The 25,374-nt window shown below is 36.0% G+C and overlaps 1 protein-coding gene across 5 annotated transcripts in view; it reads right to left on the reverse strand.

The window, feature by feature from the left end:
- LOC106882633 (tensin-3) overlaps positions 1–25,374 on the reverse strand; it is a 255,983-nt gene that overhangs the window by 34,376 nt on the left and 196,233 nt on the right. For all 5 annotated transcript variants that reach the window (XM_089356522.1, XM_089356521.1, XM_089356525.1 and 2 more), the window contains 4 exons: positions 23,994–24,061; positions 14,913–15,010; positions 10,767–10,817; positions 2–189 (listed from right to left, as the gene is read on the reverse strand). In XM_089356522.1, the coding sequence (XP_089212648.1) occupies positions 2–189; positions 10,767–10,817; positions 14,913–15,010; positions 23,994–24,061 (405 nt within the window). The remainder of the gene's footprint in view (position 1; positions 190–10,766; positions 10,818–14,912; positions 15,011–23,993; positions 24,062–25,374) is intronic.

The following is a 25,374-nucleotide window of genomic DNA, read 5'->3' on the forward strand; positions in this document are numbered from 1 at the left end:
CCTGGAGCAGATGTTACAGTAGTTCATATAAGCAGCAGTAACCACGGCAATTCTACCTTTGCCTCCTTTACAATGAATGACAACAATATGCTGAGGGTCAGAATTTAACCAAGAGTCAATAGATTTGCAAATGCTACATAATCGCTCCAGGGGTGGTGCCAGATGATCTGGCCAGCCGAAATCAACAACCTGAAAGAGAGAAAGAAAAACAATTGAAGTAAAATATTGATTTTTATGACAAGTGATGATGATGATGATGATGATGATGATCCAGATATCACACAGAAAGAAGAAAGCTGTTTAAAAATTTATCACCCTATACCTACCATGTCAACTTGTGTTATGATAGAATTTACAAAAGATATTTCTACTCTCATATTTGTTGTTTAGGTACAGATCATCTCCGATTGAGAAGACCTATGATCAGAGAAATTCTAGCTGTGGTCATTTTGTATATCTAGGGATATACTTTTTTATGTGCTGCTTTTTGAAGGCGGCAGGGAGTGATGAGGGAGATTTTAGCAGCTATTTCTAGCAGACCGAGTAAATACATAGATATTCTTGCATTGAAGTAACGATAGCTGAAGTAATGTTTACTGCTTGGGGTATAAATAATGACATCACTATGAGAGAGATTCATTATAGTTAACACATTGGCAGAAGGAGAAAAGCCCCTCTAACACAAGATGCTAAACTGACTGGTGATATCTCAATTAGTCTGGTGGTTTCATGACATTAAATATCTTCTGAGTAACAACCTTACAATAAGGCAAACATCCTACCTAGGCAAGAATTAGGCTATCACTGGTTTAACGTTAAATGAATTGGGGAAACACTACATTATTACAACTGGCTGAACTGATTACAAGAAACATCTTTTACAATGTAAAATGCTTCAGTTAATCTGATCACTAATCTTTCTTGGTAGAGAAATAAGATTTAATTCTTTAGCATTTTGACCCAAATACTCTACCTGTTTTATTTTTATGTTTAAACCAGCCAACAAAAACAAAACATGTAAAATCTTTTTTAAGAAAATTTCTCCAAAGATATGATATGACCTCTTTTAGATGCCTGATACTGTCTGTCTTTAAATCAGAAAGAAGTATTCAGTTGCCAATAAAGATATCAATGTAAATTTCTTCCGCATCACCCTAATTCTAGCCATTCTACTGAAACTAGTTCCACCAACCATAACCAATTATGTCACCTTATCTACCATTTCTAGCAGACCATCTGGGATTATCTATGGTCTTTCACTCATAGATTCTTGTTTATCAACTTGCAGTGCAGTGTACCAAATACCAATACATCTTTTGTATACAATCTTTACATAGACCACCATATGGAGCTGAGCTTCTGTCTGCTCTCTTCTTTCAAAGTGAGCAGTACCTCTTGAAGTTTCTATGGTTCCTGTTACCAGCTATTAATTTAGTCTTGGTTATAGCCTTCTAACTTAAGCCGATTATTCTAAGCTCTAAACTTCAACTGTCCTATTATTTATTTTGTTTGAAAAACAAGTGTCAATATATATCAAAAGGATGTGTTATAATACTATTCCATACATACAAAAACAGCCATACCAACAATCCAACATACCTCCATCATCAGCTGCCTCACGGATATCATTATGATTTCGACACCTGGACGGTACCATTCAATCCAGCAGTGTCAACAGCACTAAAATAAGTGTTGTTTGGGAACAAACATACCAAAGACAACTAATTCTTTGAACAACACTAAATGATTCTCTTGTAATGAAATGTTCTAAAAAGACTTTTAACTGGGAGCGCTAGCTTCTGAGGCCATGTTTAATGAAGTAAATGATTAGTCCACATTACTCTGAAGGAGTTTCTGAGTTTCTCAAGCATTCCTCTCTGGATGCAACATGAAATGAAACGTTTTGCTCAAGAACACAATGCATATTCCAGTTCAGGAATCAAAATCACAATCTTACAGTCATGAGTCCAACATCCCAACCACTAAGCCATGCACCTCCACTAATGAAGTAAATAGTGGAAGAATATTAAAAAATTTAAATAGAGTTAAGTGACCTCAAGGCAGTAATCTTAGTCATCACTTCCTGCTTAACCTTGTGGTCTTCATGTATATTGATAATCTAGATGATTATCAATTCTATTGTTTTCTGTCTGAACAACTAATCTATTTTTCTAGAGGTAGACTTTGCTTTTATAGCAAGAAAACAATTTGAATGTACTAAAATCAATTTTTTAAAGCAAGTACATGTTGATGATACATTCTTTTCTACTCTAGGCACAAGGCCTGAAATTTTGGGGGAAGGGGCTAGTTGATTAGATCGACCTCAGTACACAACTGGTACTTAATTTATTGACCCCGAAATGATGAAAGACAAAGTTGACCTCGGTGGAATTTGAACTCAGAACGTAAAGCCAGCTAAGCATTTCGCCCACTGTGCCAACGTTTCTTATTTCTTTATTGCCCACAAGGGGCTAAACATAGAGGGGACAAACAAGGACAGACAAAGGGATTAAGTCGATTGCATCGACCCCAATGCGTAACTGGTACTTAATTTTATCGACCCCGAAAGGATGGAAGGCAAAGTCGACCTCAGTGGTATTTGAACTCAGAACTTAATGGCAGACAAAATACTGCTAAGCATTTCGCCCGGTGTGCCAACATTTCTGCCAGCTCACCGCCTTTGATAATACATTCTGAAGAGTTAATGATTTATGCTAGATGCTAGTAACTAATGGTTTCAAATTTTGGTACAATACCAACAATGTTAGGGCTAAGGTGTTAGTTGATTACATCAACCCCAGGGCTCAATTGGTACTTCTTTTCTTAACCTCAAAAGGATGAAAGACAAAGTCAACTTTAGTGGAATTTGAACTCAGAATATAAAGAGCCAAATGAAATACTGCTAAGCACTGTGGTTGATGCTCCAACGATTCTACCAGTTCACCACTTCAATGTTAGTAAATAATAAAAATGCTTTCCTAAGAATCAAATTTTTCTAAGAAGTCTAATGATGTCCACACATACTTGCCTACTCATACAAACACATGCATACACACACAGTGTGTGCATGCACATACACTCATCCACGTACACCTCCCCACCCATACACAACTGAAGTGGTCTCTCAAAAGGTATGTTTGCTCTTCTCTGACCAGTGAAAAAACTCAAAGCATTAAAAATAAACACCAAATCACAGATTTGAAGAGTTAGAAGATTCACCGTGGAAAGAGCAATATCACGAAGGATATGTGCCCTCTTGTAAAATTGCTGTGTATTTCAATGATTTCCTGTGTCAGGCTATTGGAGTACAGGAAAAGCTGTAAGCTGTCTCAGCAGCCCATGTTTGTCAAGTTAATAACAGTCAGCAATAGATTAGAATATCTAGATTAATTGACCAAGAGGTTGGGAGATGGAGAGGTTATATAATGTAGAAGAACTTTTAGCAACAAACTCACATTAGCAAACGCATACAGAATATGCTAACGCATAACACACACACACACACACACTCATATTTTAAAACATGTCAGATTGTATTTCCGCCAATATTTTTATATAATTTTACCCATTACACACACGAAAAAATGTTAAAATGTATAATAATCACATATCTTAGAAAGAGACTAAAATCAAATTTCAAGTAGTATCATAAATTGTTTCTTTAAAATTCTAAATTTTCTGTATTTTTTTCCTAGCATAAAAAAAAGGCTAATGTATTAAAAGAATGGAACTAACACATGATCTTTTTGTCAAGAGTATCCAGTACTATAAGTGGACAACAGTTTGTGCCATGTTAGAAACTGTGCGGCCTATGACTTAAGTGTGAGTTATACTTGGAAACTAGCAATAACCATGTGTTTGGCAAATCAATTATATCTTATCTTCATCATCATCAGAATATAATAATAATAATAATAATAATAATAATAATAATGAAATTATTGTGTATAGTTCTCAGGTGCACTACAACTCATCAAAGGTGCATGTAGAGTACATGGAATTATGTACAAAAGTCAGAAAAGTGAACAGCGTATGAATCGTGATATACATGTGTGCAAGCGCATTGGGGGGGGGGGGTATCAGGTAGAGTATTGGTGAATTTCAGGAAGCGTGGAGGTTTTAAAAGATGCAATGTTTGGACAACTAACAACTGATGCAGGTAGTTTGTTCCATGCTTCAGCAACTCTGGAGTCATAAGAGCTATGCTGTTTTCTGACTTTGTATGCATGCAAATGTGTCTTGGACACATGGAGCTCAAAAAGGTGTTCAAAGTGGTTGTCGGTGCAATAGTTGCTCTTCCTATTGTTGTCTCTCAACTGTTTCCAAGTAAGATAATATTTTCTCATGATTTGGTGTGTTTTCACAGAAGGCTGGATGATGTATGATGGTGATGCTCATTTAGCACCATCACATGATGTCTAGACAAGAGAGCACACAAACATATCATACATGCACGCGCGCGCGCGCACACACACACACACACACACACACACACACACACACACTATATATATATATATATATATATATATATATATATATATTTGACACGAAACTCGGCTTGCGAAGACCTGTTGGGGCAAGTGAAAGCGAAATCGTCATGGCACCGGTGCCCAGCATCGCCTTACTGGCACTTGTGCCGGATGGCACGTGTAAAGACATTTGAGCGAGATCGTTGCCAGTGCCGCCGAACTGGCTCCTGTGCAGGTGGCACGTAAAATACACCATTTTGAGCATGGCCGTTGCCAGTACCGCCTGACTGGCCTTCGTGCCGGTGGCACGTAAAAGCACCCACTACACTCTCAGAGTGGTTGGCATTAGAAAGGGCATTCAGCTGTAGAAACTCTGCCAAATCAGATTGGAGCCTGGTGTAGCCATCTGCTTTCACCAGTCCTCAGTCAAATTGTCCAACCCATGCTAGCATGGAAAGCGGACGTTAAACGACAACGATGATGATAATGATATATATATATATATATATATATACATATATAATACTTGTATTTCAAAGGGCCAGCCATGCTACATCCTTTGTCACACTGAATCTCCTTGAGACTATGTTGTTAATATGCATTTCAGTGGAGCATGCATATCAACCTGCATGTTAATTTCATGAGCAGGCTGTTATACTGATCATATCAACTAGAACATTTGTCGTAACCTCCAGGGTACCACTTGTTTTATATATAGATATATATATATAATGGACTTCTTTCAATTTCCATATACCAAACCCACTCATAAGGCTTTGATCTATGCTTGCTGTAGCAGAAGACACTTGCCCAAGATGCCACACAGAGGGATTAGACCCAAGACTTCATGATTGAGAAACAAGCTTCTTAATCACACAAACATGCCTCAGTGCATGCATCTCTCTCTCTCTCTCTCTCTCCTTATATATATATATATATATATTTAAAAAATAGGATAAAATCTTTATAAGAATTTATCAAGTAGTTAGCGTGAAAAACGTTATAAGGGAAAAATTTATTAATTATTCCCTTTAAATATATATCTATTTAAGAAATAGGGTAAAATCTTTATAAGAATTTATCAAGTAGTTAGCGTGAAAAACCTCATAAGGGAAAAATTTATTAATAATTCCCTTTAAATATATATATATATATATATATATATATATATATATATATATATAGGTGAGAAAGTTGGTATGATGAAATCTGTTTAAATTCCAACTGTTGAACCAAATCAACATTACATACTGAGTGGAATTTTAGGTTCCTTATTGATTTTCATAAAGGTATAGAAACTGGCAAGTAAAGAGTTTGTAGCAGAGCCCCTCCCTTACTGACCATCAAACTAACCATATGAAACCTGATAAAGAAACAGGAGTAAATACATCAACATTGTAAACACCGAAAGTAATCAAGCCAGTATGATAACAACGACAACAACAATAATACCACTAATAACTTGCCTATTTGATTAACTCTTTCTGGCTACCCCCACTTTCCTAAGCTTTTCAACCCCACCGACCTACACACCAAACCATTTATTAATTCAATTGAGTGCAACATAATGGCTGGACATTTATTATCTTTATTGTTGTTATTATTATTATTATTATAAACTATTGGGAAGTAATTAGTAAGCAGACTGGTCTCCACTGGTGTGATGTAGTCCAAAGCCAAATATGTTGAAGTGGTTAAACTCGTGTGTAATATACACACACACACACATGAAAAAAAAAACTAACTTCCAGTAAACAAGACTGGATAATGGTGAGAAGTGTACACTGTCATCACATCCCCAATTTTTTCATATGACTAATAGACGAACAAGGTAAAGAGTATATTGACTGATGATGATGGTGATGATAAAAACAAAAAATACTTTCTCGCAAAATAAACATACGTTAATGAATCAATTATTTTTCTACAAGAAGTGAAATAATGAACAGTAATTTTGAACGGATATTGTAGAAATACTTTAATGGGTTAGAATATAAATATATAAATTGGTCTGTTGCCATTGAGAATAAAGAGAACACAAGGGTGGGTGGGCCCCTTCCAAATATATTACTTAGTTAAATAGAGTAGTTACACAAACACACACACCATATATATATATATGATAGGATGAAATGAGTGGAAATGGCAGCCTGATTAACTTGGAATAAATGTTGATTGGTGTGCAGCTATTTGATGAGAGGTATAACTAATGTTTTGAGCAATATCACAAGCTCCGTTAAATCATACGACATTAAGGAGAAACAACAAACATTGGTCTTCTGTAACTGCTCAAACTCAAAATGAAAATCTTCAGTCTTCCTTCATTCTTCATTAATAATCAGAAAATTTCTCCCATATTAGAATGAAATCTACCCCTGTTGGTTTCTTTTGCCAAAATGTTAAGTTATGGCGATGCAAACAAACCAGCACTGGTTGTCAAAATAGTGAGGGGTAATAAAAAAAAACACACACACACACGCACACAATATATGTGTATGCATGTATATACATGCTTACACAAAATTTCTGTTTACCAAATTCACTCACAGGGCATTGGTCTGTCTGGAACCATAATAGCAGACATTTGCACATGGTGTCACACAGTGGGACTGAACTTGAAACCATACTGTTGCAAAACAAGCTTCTTAATCACATTCAGTACAGAAAACACCAGCTCGATTTAGGTAAAACCAGATGGTATATATATATATATATCAAATAGAAGACACTGCAGGTGAGAGTCATCAACTTTCAACAGAACAATTATCAAAAGGATTGAAATATTACTAGGGGTTAATCAAGCTAATAGTTGCGTCATAGTACGGAGAGTGAAGTAGCGTTGGTCACAGCATAATATTAACGGAATACAAAGGGACAAGGTAATTATGTGGTAGCTATGATAAGAAGATGGTGGGATAATAGTTGGAAACTGAGGGTGCCAGTAACGTAATGGTTGGAATGATGGTGGAGGGGGTGGTAGTAATAAATTTTGTTGTAGTTGTATTAATGATATGATGATTGTGGTGATGTGCAACTGGTGGGACAGCAGTGTGGTGGCGTTACTGGTATCACTGTCAATAACCATTTTAAAAGTTATTCATACATGTTCTGCGGATGGTTAACTAGATAATGGATGTAGAGATCAAAAGAGAAAGGGAGAGGAATAGAAAAGGAAAGAGAGAGAGAGAGAGAGAGGAGGGGCTACACAAAACAAAAATGGACAAAGAATAAGAGGAGAGAGTAGGGGGAGTGTACTGAAAGAGAGAGAGGGCAAGAAAGGGAAAAAGAGTAAGAGAGGGAAGGAGTGGAGGATACTGAGAGAAACATTGCGGAAAGAGGTGGGGAGAGAGAGATGACTAAAATAACAGTAAAATGAAGTTAATCAACAATATATAATATAAATAACAGTGTGTGTATACATATATATATATATATATATATATACAAACACACATACATATCAATGGTGTATGTATATATGTGTGCATATATACATGTGTGTGTGTGTGTGTGTATATATATATATATATATATATATATATGTAAGCATACATTTGTGTGTGTGTGTATGTGTGTATGTATAAGCTACAAACTTAAACAACTAGCCTCCCATTATCCCTCCCTTCATACCATTATTCGCACTCTCCTGGAAAGAGGAAACAAGTTCTTTCCTTCCTCGCTTCCTAGCTACTTTAAAAGAGAGATCAGGTCCCACTCTGCCAACACACCTCTCTCAGCTGCCCCTGATTTCCACCCAATTTCTCTAGGGAGGGGAGAGTTAGTCTGTGATTAAACAACACATGGACACTGTTGGTCAGTGTGTAGGAAAGGGGGGCATTGATGGGGAAGGCACTGAGTACAGCGGCAGCCAATGGTTCCAGAACAAACATAAAAGCTTTTCCGTCCTAGATAACAGAGTGTTCCTGGAACTACTCAACACAAAATTGATATATAAAACAAAATTAAAAAAAAAAAAGTACATACCCCATCCCCAACTTCACTAAGAAAAAACAAAAGTACATTTACTCCCCACTTCCACCATTACCACAGTTGCTACCACCAATACCATAATATCTACTGCTACCAACACATTATCATTATCACCAGTGCTAACACCCATATCATCATCATCATCACCACTAGAAATGCTGTCTCTCACCATCACTCACCACTACCATTATTGCATGCCTCCTACTCTGTTTGGGTTCCCTTAGCAGCTGCCTCACACCCCACACCATGCATGCCTTAACCACTAACCACCAACCACCAGAACTTGAGATAACAGGCTGCAAGATTTACATAGGTTTCCAGTGAAATTACTGATCAAACAAAACCAAAGTAAATATTATCAGGCAGGTTGGTAGGTAGAACACTGGCTATTGTCCTCTATATTGCAGGGATACATGCACATGCATACACACAGACACACACGGCAGAATCGTTAGCGCGCTGGACGAAATAGCGGTATTTCGTCCGTTGCTACGTTCTGAGTTCAAATTCCACCGAGGTCGACTTTGGTCGATAAAATAAGTACTGGGTCAATCTAATCGACTGGTCCCCTCCACCAAAATTTCAGGCCTTGTGCTTAGAGTAGAAAACATTATTATAATTATTAAAAGGTAAAGGGAGTTTACTTAACGTAAAAGTAAATTGCTTCATTTATATCAATATCATCTTTGCATCTGTTTTTCCATGCTTTTCCAGCACAATGTCCTACTACTTGTAGTTCTTTGTCATCTCTTTGCTGAGGTTCAGCCTCCTAAAAATCCCCTCCCTTCCAAGACTTTCTTACTTTTTCTCTTCCATGGGTAACTTCTATGTAGATTACTCACTACTTATTTGTATCTTTCACAGGTTTCACTCATTCATATCAGTACAGTCTTTCCTCTTGTGCACTACATCCGATTCAGCTTACAGTCTTTTTCTCTTGGCTCATTTGTGTTTGTTCGTTCATCATCATCATTTAACATCTGTTGTTCCATGCTGGCATAGGTTGGACAGTTTGACCAGAGCTGGCAAGCTGGGGAGTTGCACCAGACTCCAGTCTGATTTGGCATTGTTTCTAAGGTTGGATGCCCCTCCTAACGCCAACCACTTTACAGAGCGTGCTGGGTGCTTTTACAACATACTGCATGGGCACTTTTATGTGGCACCACCATAAGTGCTTTACATCACCGGAGGTACTAGTCTTAACACTTCTGCAGTGGAGTACAGGTCTTTTTGAGCACAGCGAGATGCCAGGCATCTCAGTCTTTTGTCATCTCACCTGAAAGTTTCAGCATCCTGAGGTCGTTCCTCAATACACTAACATTTACATAGTTAACGGAATCACTCTTGCCTTATTTCTTTCCGGCCACGAATGCCCATACTTCACAACCATACACTGTCACACTTTGTACACAAGCACCACAGGATTAGCCCTTCATTTTGCTGCCAGTAGGAATAAACTTTCTCTTTCTCTCTCTAAACATTTTCCATTTTATCCTTATTCTGACTACTGTTCTTTTAGAATATCCATCACCTTTACTGCTAATTCCGCCACTTAGATAACAAAATCTGTCAACTACTTCTAAAGAACTTTGCAGGTATTTGAAACAACTAAATTCTTAGATTCTAAAAGAAATCAAAGGCCAGGTGGTGGTGGTGGTGATAAACAGGGTAACAAATTAAGTCTATTTGAAAATAATACTCTGAAATTAAAGACAATAAATGTGGGGAGTGAACCAGGTCTTTTTGGTTAGGCAGTCATGCATAATAATCATAATATATCCAAGATATCTCAATTCCCTACATAATGAATGTTTATGCCTACTTCAGCACGAATACAACATATAACTGAAGGTTGGGTAAATTTCCGTTAATGCCCAATATAAGATGTGTCATTGTCATTTGATCTATAAATGGTAACTAACACCTGAGGTGTATTTAGTAAATTATATATACATACATGTGTGTGTGTGTGTGTGTATAATAGGCATACAGTTGTAAACAAGACTTTAAAATAACTGTGTGATGTGGTGTGTGCACGCACCCAAATGGCAAGCAGAAGATATACATACACAGAATCAAAAGGAAGTCCTACCCTTGTTTTGTGTATTGTTGAAATTTGAGAAGTTGTGTAAACTAATACAATAAACCCAGTACTTTTTAGAGATCACGTAAGGCCAAATGTGTGTGTGTGTGTGTGTGCACATGTGCATACAAGCAAAATATATATACACAAAGGATCATGAGTACCACAATTTGTAACCCAATGCCTGAAAGATGGTGTATGGTCAAGTGAGATTTACTTACATGAACATTGATTTGGGATAGATCTTCTCTTTTTTCTGAAAGATTGATAACCTGAAAAGAGAAAACAATAATTTAATTTCAGAAATGATTGAATGAGACATATAATTAGTGACATACTGGGAAATTTTTATTGAATAAATAAAATAGAAGCCGCTTAGGGTTAAAATACTAAAACTTCAATTGGTAGGAATTTGGAAGTTATTACCTCGAGTCATTTCTGGTGAATGTTGTAGACAGGTGTTACTTTTGCTGTGGCCATTTAAAAAATATTGTTCCTGGACAAAATTATTGGTGTGTCTATGATTCCTTACTTGAAAAACAGCATCATTATCATTGGTTAATGTACACTTTCCCTGCTTGCCTTTGTTGAAACAGGTTTTCTACAGCTGAATCCCCTTCCTGTTGCCAGCTTTCACTTGTTTGCAAGCCAAGTTATATTTCTCCTATGGCTAGACATGCTCATTTACAACTATCACATGATGTTGAGACAAGGGTTCACACACAGAGGCTTCTTTCAGTTTCTGTTTACCAAATCCACTCAGAGCTATAGTAGAAGATGCTTGCCCAAAGTGTTATGTAGGGAATCTGAACCCAGGACCATGTAATTAGGAAACTAGCTTCTGAACCACACAACTATGCATGTCTATAAGGGACAAACAAGGTTGTAAAACTATGCACCTGGTGCACTTGAATAAATATATTCTTCTAACTCATGCTAGCATAGTAAAAATGGATGTAAAAATGAATGAACTAATAGAGTAATTATAACATTGATGCCTTGACTAATCAGTATTTTAGTTACTCTCATAAATTTTATACCCATTCACTAAAAGTAAAACATAGGGGCATGTTAATTTGTCATGAGGTCAGGTAACACCTAATATTTTGATGAGCCTTTCATTGCAGAATGACTCAATATGTACTATCTTCTCTTATGCACCCACTCTCTGTTGAAAGACTGTCCAGAATCTTATGTTTGCTATCTTCATGGTAATTTGTATTGTCTCCTGTTAGCACAGACTACTAATTAACTTGCCAGCTCATTTCTATATAAAGAAACTATGTGATTATTTACCATGGGGTCAGTTTGACCCCCATGATAAATAAATCACTAATCTGATGATGGTAGTGTTGTTGAGTCTGTGTTTGAAAATAGATTGGGGATGAAAACAGTTACCAAAAGATTAAAAAAAAAAAAAACTGAAAACATGAAGAAACACTTTCAGCACCTAAAGAGCAAGTCTACAAATGAGCTATCCAAATTTACTAGTACAGCCAGAAAAACACACACTAGAGATAACTATATAAAAATATTACAGCTGTCATATCAACACACTAAGTTTCTCCAAGCTATAGTTGCATGCAACCTTCTATGTTAAGCTTTATTCAATTTAATATCTAAACTCTGACATTGAACTGGTAGCTGCCTTGAATAGGTTTAATCAGCATGTAAAATGCATGCAATGCTACAATAATATTAGCATAACAATAATATCATATTACCCAGGAATAAATTGGTTTAATTCCTTCCATTACTTGAAAAATGTATCTAAAACCGTTTACCATGTCCCTGTATTAGTTGTCAAATTATGCAAGTGGTTCTCCTTCTTTACACTCAACTCATATTACATCTTACCACCAAGTTATATATGCAACAACAAGTGTTAAAAAACAATTCTGATTTTCTAAACAGAAAACATGATCCATAAACAAGGCAGTGAGCTGGCAGAAACGTTGGCACGCCGGGCGAAATGCTTAGCGGTATTTCGTCTACTGTTACGTTCTGAGTTCAAATTCCACCGAGGTCAACTTTGCCTTTCATCCTTTCGGGGTTGATCAATTAAGTACCAGTTACGCACTGGGGTCGATGTAATCAACTTAATCCCTCTGTCTGTCCTTGTTTGTCCCCTCTATGTTTAGCCCCTTGTGGGCAATAAAGAAATAAGAAACAAGAAAACATGATCCATAAAGACACTTAGCCAACCTTTAAATTCTTTAGACCTTAAAAACAGTGAGAACTGCCAGTCATTTATTACATGGTCACATTTTGTCATGTGACGGTGCATGGCTCAGTGGTTACAGCATTGAGCTCACAATCATGGTAGTGAGTTCAGTTCCTGGGATGGGCCGTGTATTGTGTTCTTGAACAAGACACTTCATTTCACATTCCTCCAGTTCACTCATCTGTAGAAATGAGTTGCCACATCACTGGTGCCAAGTTGTATTGGCCTTTGCCTTTCCCTTGGATAACATCAGTGGTGTGAAGCAGAGCGGCTGGTCTTCCATAAACAACCTTGCCTGGACTTGTGCCTCAGAGGGGAGCTTGCTACATGCAATCCCATGGTCATTCATGACTGAAGGGGGTTTTTTACCATGTTTTTGGAATAGTTATTATGGTTGGAAGCTCTTCTTATTACCAACCACTTTGAAACATGGACTGTATGCATTTTATTGATCCATCATCCCCCAGAGCAGTCACTTGTCATTACTAAAGAGTCCTCTCAACCCTATATCAGTTTTTTTCATAGTTACTAGCCTCCTAAACAGGTTACCTTTGCTGTAGTTTGAGGAATTAATATCTCCTTTGTTTCTTCTTCATTTTTAAATGAACACATAAAAAAAATATCTACAAGTGGTACTTGTGTTCAATTACCTATTTGTTTATATCTTATCTATTCAATATCCAGGCTTATATCAAAGCCATCATCATCATCATTTAATGTCCACTTTTCCATGCTTGCATGGGTCAGATGGATCCACAAGTTTATCAAAAGCTCCACAAGTCTTTCCTCGTGATGAGTCAAATGTTGCAAAATTTCACAACTTGACTTCTAATGGCGTTCACCCCGCCTGACTGCTAATGGCGTTCACCCCGCCTGGCTGCTAATGGCGTTCACCCCGCCTGGCTGCTAATGGCGTTCACTCCTCCTGGCTGCTAATGGCGTTCACTCCGCCTGACTGCTAATGGTGTTCACCCTACCTGACTGCTAATCGCGTTCACTCCGCCTGACAGCTAATGGCGTTCACCCTGCCTGACTGCTAACGGCGTTCACCCTGCCTGACTGCTAATGGCGTTCACCCTGCCTGACTGCTAATGGTGTTCACCCCGCCTGACTGCTAATGGCGTTCACCCCGCCTGAAAGCTAATGGTGTTCACCCCGCCTGAAAGCTAATGGTGTTCACCCCACCTGACTGCTAATAGTGTGAGCCCTGCTTGACTGCCAATGGTGTTAGCCCTGCCTGACTGCCAATGGTGTTTGCTCTGCCTGATTGCTAATGGTGTTCACTCTGCCTGGTTGTTAATGCTGTTCACTTTGCTTGGTTGTTAATGGCGTTCACTCCCTCCTCATAGACATGGTAATAGCAACAAACATCTAACACATTCATGCTCAGAACAAAAGTGTAGAGTAATGAAGACATCACTAAATATGCCATGCTTCTCAAAATCCTTAAGCATATGAGTAATTTTAACAAAATTTAGATTCACTTTTAATCATTGTAGGCAGAAGACAAAACTGTCACCATCATCTTGACATCCCCTTTTCCATGCTCATATGGGTCAGACAGCATTTGCTGAGGCAGATTTTCTATGGCTGGATGCTCTTCTTGTTGCCAGCCCTCACCTATTTCCAGGCAAGGTAATATTTCTCCATGACTGGACATGTTATCATAGAAGATTGGAAATGAAGGACATGTCTTGCATAAATGTGACACTCCTTTGCAACTATCAAGTAAAGTCAAGGCAAAGAGAATGTTACTCTCTCTCACTCACCCCATCACACATTACTTATATGACAGGCTTCTTTCAGTCTTTGTCTACCAAATCCACTCACAAGACTAAAGTTGTTGGCACAGGGCTGAAGTAAAAGACACTTACCCAAAATGCCATGCTGTGGAACTGAACCCAAAACCATGTGGTTGTGAAGTAAACTTCTTACCACACAGCTAGGCTTGTACCTCGCTACCAGCATTATTTTAAGTTTGAGTTACAAACAGTTTGGCTAATTAAATATTCATGAGACCCTAGAGATCTTGTTTGGATGATCTGAAATTTGGGTAATTGATGTTCAAATAACTGCAGTATAGATGTGAGTGTTGCAGTAAGGAATATTGATTTCTGCTTAAGAAGTAAGAAGGATTACTCACCAGATATTTGTCACCATGCTTAGTTTTCAGCATGTTAGCCACATCTTTAAGTGCATAGCTGTAGAGTTCATCATGTCCCTCAGCAGGAAAGGATATCGCTGGAAGAGAAACAAAGAATATTCTGACAAACATACACAAGATATCATTTCAAATAATTACCCCCCCACAAAAAAAAACAATACCGAAGAGGAGAATAGAATACACGTAAAAATATGTAGAAACCATTTATTAAAACAAGATATGATAATGAAATTTAAAAAAACGAATTTTTTTGTTACATTGCTTTTCAAGTTAAGTTGCATGTCTTGGAACCAATTATTGACGTAAGTTGACATATGCCATCCTCTGTGTGTGTGTGTATGTGTGTGTATATTTATATATATATATATATACACACACACACACACACACACACACACACACACACACACACACATTATATATATATATATATATATATAATGAAATGTTAGGGCCAAGCAGTGTTTAGGCATAAGCAAAATTTAGGTTAGTTAAAATATGTTTGTGATATATTTCTACTGTTAAAATGCAAATTCACCATAGTTACCATTCGGAGTTGCCTCTCATCAAAGAGTCAAGAAACTCAAAACATCAATGTCTGGGGTTCCTGGTAGATGGTGACACTGAACACCTTTTTACATAAGAGTGATATTTTCTCCACGGTAACTGCAGTTAATTTGCCTTTTAGCAGTTGAAATATGTCACAAACACATTTTAACTAACCTATATATATATATATATATATATATATATATATATATATATATATATATATGATATATAGAAGGAAAGAACATCTGGCCGTGATGTAATTTTCTAAAGAATTCTAATCAAATGTTTAGGTATTGCACAGCATTAATGTTTTTGTCAATATGAGTTATTTTCAAAGAGTACCTCATATCAAGAAGCATCTTTTTGCACCATTTATATAGGGCCTCTTTCTTTTTTTACCCAAGGATCTTCTAACTGATGTAAACATAAAAGTTGTCATCTTTAAACATCAAATGTAATTTGACAAAGTTATAGCATTCTTGTCTTTAACATGCTTGAATGATGAAACACAGTTGAAATAGTGTTGTTAAAATCTGCTTTTTATCATATCTGTATATAAATTTACAGTTAGTCCAGTTTCATAAAGGTAACTTTTGTATACTATCAATTCAACATTATACAAATGGCTAAGCAGGGCATGCCTTGATATTTCTGCAAGTGCAGCTTGCCTTGGGTGTTTTTGTTGGCTTATACATATAGCTCCAATTGACTTTTAAACAGTTCCAATTAAAGAGTTTCCTGTGGCAGAGATGCAATGGGAAATGTTTATCTATAAGGATTACAAAACTTTCGGTGATATTTAACTTGTTGTTTAAGTTAAAGAGCTGTGTGAACCATATAATGTTACAGAAACTCTAAGATGGTAGAAGGTTGGGATTGGTGAGATATAAGTAATTTAGTAAATACAGTTTGCAAATGCACAATTGTCATAAAAAATTGCTTTATTTGAAGAAAGATTGGAGATGATTCTACTTCATGCTAATTTTTTATCTTTATCTTTTACTTTTTTTTAGTCATTAGACTGTGGACATGCTGGGGCACTGTTTTGAAGAATTTTAGTCAAACTTATCAACCACAGAACTAACCATTTTTTTGTAAAGCCTGGTACTCATTCTATCAGTCTCGTTTGCTGAACTGCTAAAGTTATGGAAATGTAAACACATCAACACCAGTTGTCAAGCAGTGGTGGAGGACAAACACACACATATGACCGGCTTCTTTCAGTATCTGACTACCACTACTCCCAAGGCTTTGGTCAGTCTGAGGTTACAGTAGAAGACACTTGCCTAAGGCACCATGCAGGGGAACTGAACCTGAAACCATGTAGTTGGGAAGCAAACTTCTTACTACACAGAAAGGTTATTGACATGTGACGAGAGTAAATATTGCTGTGAAATTATCATTGGGTTTATTATATGGTTTATGTCCATTCTAAGCTGGGAGTGGCATCAAGGCTTTTTATTATACTAAGGTTGGTGGTCATTATAGTAATTTGAAGGTAATAATGAATATTCTCCTAAATACATATGTTCATTGGCATCTTGTGATGCAGCCAGAAAATTTCCTTTATATAACCTGATAACTGTTTAAGATAATTTATTCCTTGCAAATATGATCCTTTCACTGTTGTACCCAACTTGTATATTCTTTGTAAGGGTCATAAACTCCAAAATAATTTTACAGCTGAGCTTGTAATGTAGAGTTACTGAAAGTTCAACGCTTTGTCAGGGAACATGTAATATGTGGCCATTGCAGGAAACGAACTGTCGATTCATTACCCAGCAAGCAAGCAAGCATTTTATCGATTCAACTAGCTGTGACTTCACAACCTTGTACGCACGATAAACAAAATTCAAATTAGCCAACAATAGCAGTAGTTTTTATTACGAAGAAAGTAAGTTAATGAATACATACATAAATAAATAAATGCATACATAAATATCAGTAAATTCTGTGAAAGTAAGCAGATAGTTGATGGCATTTGTGGCACTATGAGAAAGGGGGATCAATAATGAAGTAACAGGAAAACACATGGCAGTGAAAAAAAAAATACATATATAAAACTACAGAGAAATAAATGAGTTAACAGTGACAACAATGTCAGTGTTGTCCAATGTTGTGCTTTCAACTGTGGCTCACCAGTTTTCGTGAAAACACATTTCATGTTTAATCAGTCAACAACAAAAAGACAAATACCGATAACTTCTCAGTCAATGGGAAGTGATGAATATTGAACGAGCAGAGAGAAGAAATCTATTGTAAAGTTCATTATTAAACACTTACTAAGCAGCAGCAGCAGCAGAAGCAATAGAGAGTGGGGTTGAGGGACAGCAATGTGGTGTGGTAGGGTGGCGAACTGCTGGCACACCGGATGGAAGAGGGTGATGGTGAGGACATCTTTTCTTTTTTTTCTCCCCGAATTCTATACATTTCTATACAGTTGTAGAAAAACTTTTGTTAGAAATTGTTTATTATGGGGCCCTTAACTGAGCGTTGAGTGTAAGGTGATGAGATCATGGGTGTCACTACTTGCACCATTGATTACAGGGTAGGGACTGCAAATTGCCAGTGATTGCATTGAAGTGGGGTGGATGGTGTTGGCATTATCAGTAGATGGAAAGCCAAGCTTTGAGGAGGGGAGGGAACAGCGAGGTGTTTGTGTGCAGTGCACGTGTGCATGTATGTGTGTGTGTGCATAAGAGAACCAAATGATAAAAGATTGATAGGATTTTAGATGAAAGCTATTCAAACAAAATGCTATTGATATTTATCCCAAGTTGGCAAATACCAGACTATTATACACTGTTATGATACAGGGTGATGCTACACTTTGATAGAAATGATAGGATTAATCCATCATTCAGTCTATTAACACCACCACTGCCACCACCAACTCGACCTTGAATGCCTTCAGTAACATACCCTCTGTTGCAAACATTCAGGCCTAGTCCCCAATCAGAGGGTCTTTCCTTCCTTCCATCAGTACTGGAGGTTCAGAGAAATATCATGAATACCGTACTTCCTCCTCCAACTAATGCATGTTAGAAAAAAAAAGGTGATGGCACTCCATGATTACAAAATAACAAACACTGCTGTATGTAGTGGTACATACTGGCACTAGTACAAGACACAGTACACACTGTCATACGTAGTAGAAGACATTGCTATACATGTAGTGGTACACTACTGTAGTAGTAGTAGTAGTAGTAGTAGTAGTAGTAGTAGTAGTAGTAAATTTTAACTCTAAAGTGGCCTTGATGCAACATGTCTGTGATCAAAGATGCTCAAGCTGTGACTATCAAGGATTACAGTTCAATGTACCTTACTGCTTTATATGTAATGGTATACAGTAGTAGTAATAGTAGTAGCAGTATCAAGGACTACACAGTCCAATGTGTTTCACCTTTCATTTTTTTTAAAGATGGCAAGGTGTGCTTTCCTTTGAAGACTTAGCTGCTAGTTTTCTTCTTTTTTTATATATTAATTAAAAGACCCATTTCAGAGATTCTCCTCAATAGCCTGGCTGTACAATTGGTAGTACATATTGGTACTGGTATGAGGCACACACACACACACACAGTACACAGTGGTACAGGTGACAGTAAATATTTATATAAGCTACATCAATACCATAACAGAGTAACATGGCAATATCACAACAATCAGAAGTAAACAGAACAACTCTGGAAACACCTCTACCACTACCACCACCACCGCCACCACCACCACCACCACCACCACCACCACCACCACCACCCTTGCCTCAACAGCAAAATTACTTCACACACCCAACAACAGTAACACTATACCAGGGTTGAACTCTTCTCAGTTACTTTAGATGGATAGATAGATGGATGGATGAGTGAAGGAGTGGGTCGAATTGGAGAGAGAGGGGGATGGGGGATGAGGAGAAGAGAGGGAGAAAAGAACAAGAAGTGGGAAATAAAATGAAAAATGAAGAAGATAGATAAGATAGCTCTCACTATAGGATGTCAACTTTCTTACAATCTGAAATTAGAGATATCAAGGCTAAGGCTGAAATGAGACTTCATAGCAAGCATCTAATCATTATCAGTAGTATTATCACCAACATCATCATTGCAGTAGAACTGGTATGGTGCAGGACTAAATACCTTGTGGTATTTAGTTAAGTTCCTTTATTTACAGCCATAGTTCAAATCCCATCAGATTTGACTTCACTTCTTATCTCATCTCTCTCTCTCTCTCTCTCCAAGTTCAATAAAACTAAGCAGTAATGTACTGGGCCAATTCAGTCACATGAAGTGGAATGGCTACAGCAGCAAATGTTGCTGGCCATTCTCCATGACAACGCCATCGCAGTAATGTGGGGCTCAGATGAACAGGCCATTTATTCTGGGGTGCATGGCCCACCTGCCCCCTTCATCTTCAGTTGCTTAGCCCCCACCCACCAACTTTTTTCTTTTTCTTTGTTTCCTTGTAATTAAATTGTGATAAATAACAATTTATTATTTAAATTAAATCAGTTATGTAGCTTCTCTACCAATTTCTGACAATGAACTAATGTTTGCAAACATCATTGCAAGATTATATATATATGTATGTATATATATATATATATATATATATATATATAGCGTGGCACCTTGGGCAAGTGTCTTCTACTATAGCCTCGGGCCAACCAAAGCCTTGAGAGTGGATTTGGTAGACGGAAACTGAAAGAAGCCCATGATAGATATGTATATGTATATAGATATGCATGTGTGTGTATATGTTTGTCATCCAACATCTCTTGACAACCGATGCTGGTGTGTTTACGTCCCCGTAACTTAGTGGTTCGGCAAAAGAGACCGATAGAATAAGTACTAGGCTTACAAAAAATAAGTCCTGGGGTCGATTTCTTTGACTAAAGGCAGTGCTCCAGCATGGCCGCAGTCAAATGACTGAAACAAGTAAAAAAGTATAGCCTAAACATTGATAACGTCTAGAAAGCTGAGAAAACATTGATGCATGTATGTTGTGGGGAGAATGAGGAAGAAGTGAGACAGATGCTGAGAGAAATGATGAGAAGAGAGGTGAGAGAAGGAGAGTTAAAGAAAGGAGGAAGAGGAAAAGAAGTATCATCATTATCATAGTTTTAATGTCAACTTTTCTGTGCTTGTATGGGTAGGGCGTATTCTATTGAGGCAGATTTTCTACAACTGAATTCCCTTCCTGTTGCAAACCTTCACCTGCTTCTGAGCAAGGTAATATCTCCCTATAGGCAGGTGTATTTCCACAGAATATTGGAAATGAATGTCACTACTTGTCAATATTGACTCTCATTAGCACTATCATGTGATGTCAAGCCAAGGAAAACAAACATACAAACACTCATACATACATATACAAATATATATGTGGGTATCTATCTATATATATATACATACATACACATGGATGCACACACAAAACAGACTCCTTTCAGTTTCTGCCTACCAAATCCACTGACAGGTTTTGGTGGCCCAGAGCTAAACTAGAAGATCCTTGCCCAAGGTGTTATGCAATGGGACTGAACCTGGGGCAATTAAATTAATCAAAGGTCCGTCTTGATTAAGCAGACATGACGAAAGACATTCAAGCCGTTACCATCCCAACTATTTTTTATCTAGGAGCAAATAATCTCATAAGTCCTTCCTTTGTTTTAAAATAATAAAATGTTATTTGAGGGAGATTTGGCTGCTTTTGCTAACAGATCAGGCAACTACACAAAAGCTCAGTTAGCATCCTTTAGATGGGAGCTTAACAAACCTATATTGGAGATTTACATAAAAAAAAGTAGAAATAGTCAATCACAACTGGAATGGTGTCTCACTCTGCTTAACATAAATGGTAATCAACATACTTCATGTCTGAAGAAAGAAATTTTGGATCACATATTGCAAAGAAAGACTTGCTTCACTCAAAGAGTCAGAGTTTGCATCACATACTTAAAGAGATTAGTATTGCTTTGCACATCTAAAGAAGAGGGCATAAAACCACACAACTTAACTAGATATTATTATACCACAAACCTGAAGAGAAGTCTTATTCTACAACACTAGAGATGCGTCTTACTCTACACACCAAAAGGTAGAGTTTTGTCCAGCTCACATAGAGAGCAGTGCCCAAGACATCCAAAAGAATCTTGTTTGAGACATAGAGAAAAGCCTTACTCAAGACAACTGGAGACTACTTTTGCTCCAGACTCATGGAAAAGTTTTGCACAAGACATCTGTAATAGACTCTTGCTTTACAAAAAAACCTTGAGTAGAATCCAGCTTAAAAAATTTTGAGTGGACTCTTCTCCAATAAATCTATCCAGGCACACACACACACATGCTGAAGCATGGAATAAACTACCTGCATCAGATGTTAGCAGTCAGGACACTACATCCTTCAAATCTTCCATGCTTCCTGAAATACACCAACAAGTACACCTGATGTCCCCACCACCACATATTTTTTCTAAATAACTCATTCACTGTTCACTTTCTGTGCATTATTCTATGCACTGTTCATGCACTTTTGACTACTTTTTCTGATAAATTGTAGTGCATTTGAGCACCATATAAAGTAAGTTCATTATTTCATTATTATTATAATTCCACAAGAATCTATCATTGTACATATATATGTATGTGTGTGGCTGTATATTCTATATGAATGTATGTATACATCTGTGAGTGCATCTGAATGATCATATAAGAGTATCTAAATGTTCCAGTGAGGGCAGCTGCTGATTCTTGTGAGGTGAACATGCATGCTCTGAGTGCATGTATACATTCATACAAATGCAGTTACACGTTTTTTTGAGTGATATGCATACTTTCCGAATGTTTCTGCAAATACCTATAAACGCATCAACATCTTCAGGTACATGTTCTTGTAAGTTTCTCCATGCTCTTGTGAGTGCCTCTGCATATCATTGTGAATGCATTTGCAGGTTTTTAAGAATGAGTGCAACTTCATGCTCTTCTGAATGAGCGACACTGTATGCTCTTGTGAATACATCTACATGTTCTGGTACTTTTGTGCATGCATTGGCATTTCTGAATGATCTTTGCAAGTATTTGCATGCTTTTACGAGGCAGCAGCTTGTTCATGTGCATATGTCTGCATGTAAATATGTGTGCATCTGAAAGTTGCTGTGTGGGTCTGCATGTTGTTTGAATATCTCTAAGTCAGACTTTTAAAAAATACATCACTATTTTTAAAATTCATATCAATGTCTTAATTTTGAATCAGCAAATTCCTTACAGATGTGTTTAAAATTTAAATTTTATACTTTGGAGACATTTTTTCAGTTTTATGAGTAAAGAAGTTATTATATATATAATTAAATTATACATATATAATTAATATATATATATATATAATTAAATTATATATATATAATTAATATATATATATATATAATTAAATTATATATATATAATTAATATATATATATATATAATTAAATTATATATATATAATTAATATATATATATATATAATTAAATTATATATATATAATTAATATATATATATATATAATTAAATTATATATTATATATAATTAATATATATATATATATAATTAAATTATATATATATATAATTAATATATATATATATATATATGTATATATAATTAAATTATATATATATAATTAATATATATATATATATAATTAAATTATATATATATAATTAATATATATATATATAATAATTAATATATATATATTATATATATATATAATTAAATTATATATATATATAATTAATATATATATATATATAATTAATATATATATATATATAATTAATATATATATATATATATATACATATATGTTAGTAACTAATATATATATATAATATATTAGTTTGGGTTACCTTGACCTAAACTCTTCACATCTACTGTATGTGTGTGTGTGTGTGTGTGTATTTTATATACACACACACACATATACATACATTAAAAATAGAACTTGTATTTTAGTCACATAAATAAATATCAGACATGGGTTTTAGAATATACAAATCTAATCCAAAAAGGCACCCACTAAAAATACTACCCAATAGTTCTCAAATCACACCCTACCATCTTAAAACAACAGAGAAAGACACACTGCATAATGCACTTTAATACACCAAGAAAAGTATTGAGGTTGATTTGTTTGACTAAAATTCTTCAAGTGAGTGCCCCAGCACTGAAACAGTTAAATGATGGAGGATAAAAGATACCCTGTGGGCTAAGATTGAACCTATGAAGCTATGTTTTACCAAAAAGATTTCAATGCTTTTACCATAATACCACCCATCATGTGGAAATAATGGTTAATTTAATGGGACAAATTTTATTATTATACAAGTGTACTGCAGCCAGGTTGATCAAACATCACCATCTCACCCTTATACCAAAAGAAGAGCTGGAGTTAACAGACAAGTCAAATTTTATCACAAATACAGTAATATAACATCTAGGGGTTTGAGTAGAAGGAATTTATTTATGGTACTTACCGATAATCCTTTCCATGACATAGGTAAGGTCTAGCACCAACCGGTCTTCCCCAGCTGATTCTTGGCTTCTGTAGCGAAAAAATAACAGCAAACAGTGAGTAGAGCAACAGGATCTTAGCTATAGTACAGTCTGCAGTATATTACAGTGTCACACAACAACATAACAACAGAGGCAGCAGTAATATTAGTGGTAATAGGTTGGGCCAGACCCTTTCAATTATCTCACTCACACATATATATATACATGCATCTATGTGGATGAGTGTCATTGCTCATATACAAATATATGTAAGTATGTAACCTTAAGTAAGTGTATATGCATATATCTATATGTAAATATCTATGTATTTGTGTCTGAATATATGTGAATGCATGAATATGAGGTGAAAAAAAAATAGAGAGAGCAAAGCAGGAAAAGAAGGAGAAAAAATACAACTGGAAAGAGAACTAATGAACGAGAGGAATTATACGATGAAATAAGGGAAGTCGGATAATCTCTGGGTGTCTTTCTCCCATTTCTGCTAAATGCCAACTTGTTTTGTCTTTCACCAATAACTTCGCTTAGAATGTCACCACCAATACAAACAGCTATTAACCACATTAGAACTTTTCAACTTTACCAAACCAGTTTTCTTTCTTTCCTTTTTCTTTTCAACATTCCTTTTTTTTTTTTTTTATTAGAATAAAGAATTATATAATTTTGAAACATGCACAGTGGAAACAATTTACCAGTGATTTTCTTTTAAAACTATTATTATTATTATTATTATTATTATTAACATTATCATCAACCACATTACCAATCTGGTAGGTCAAGCAAACTTATTATAGAGACATACAACTAGTTTCTAGTAAATATATTTAAAATAAAAGAAAAAGTCAATGTAATATATTTAAAAAAAAAAAAAAAAAAAGTATTTGATTTATGCAAAGTGTGATGAATAAAGTCAAACTGCATGGCAATTTTTGAGTAAATCAAAAGCAGAGAAATCAATTAATTGGTAATTGACTGAGTGCTCCAGCTGGGAAACATGTGTAGGCGATGTAGTCAGACCATACCAACCATTACTATGCAGCATTTGCACAAGTGAATTTTGGTACTCTGTGTGTGTGTGTGTGGATATATCTAATACACAAATAATACAACTTATTGGATGAACTTATGTTCTCTACATGGGTGTCTGACTTGCTAGAATTAACAGAAAATTGCAACAAACAACACCCTACTACTTTAAAAAATGAAGGTCACATTTCAAGGGCTTCACTAGTCTTTTATCACTTTGGTCAGTAGCTTTCTAGTGCTGCATTAGTTGACAGAACTATTTTTTACACTCATTCCATGAGCTTTTACATGTCCCATGCTTCAGTTTTGTACCCACTC

This window comes from Octopus bimaculoides, chromosome 8, assembly GCF_046866305.1.
Source record: "Octopus bimaculoides isolate indiv1 chromosome 8, ASM4686630v1, whole genome shotgun sequence".
NCBI lineage: Eukaryota > Metazoa > Mollusca > Cephalopoda > Octopoda > Octopodidae > Octopus > Octopus bimaculoides.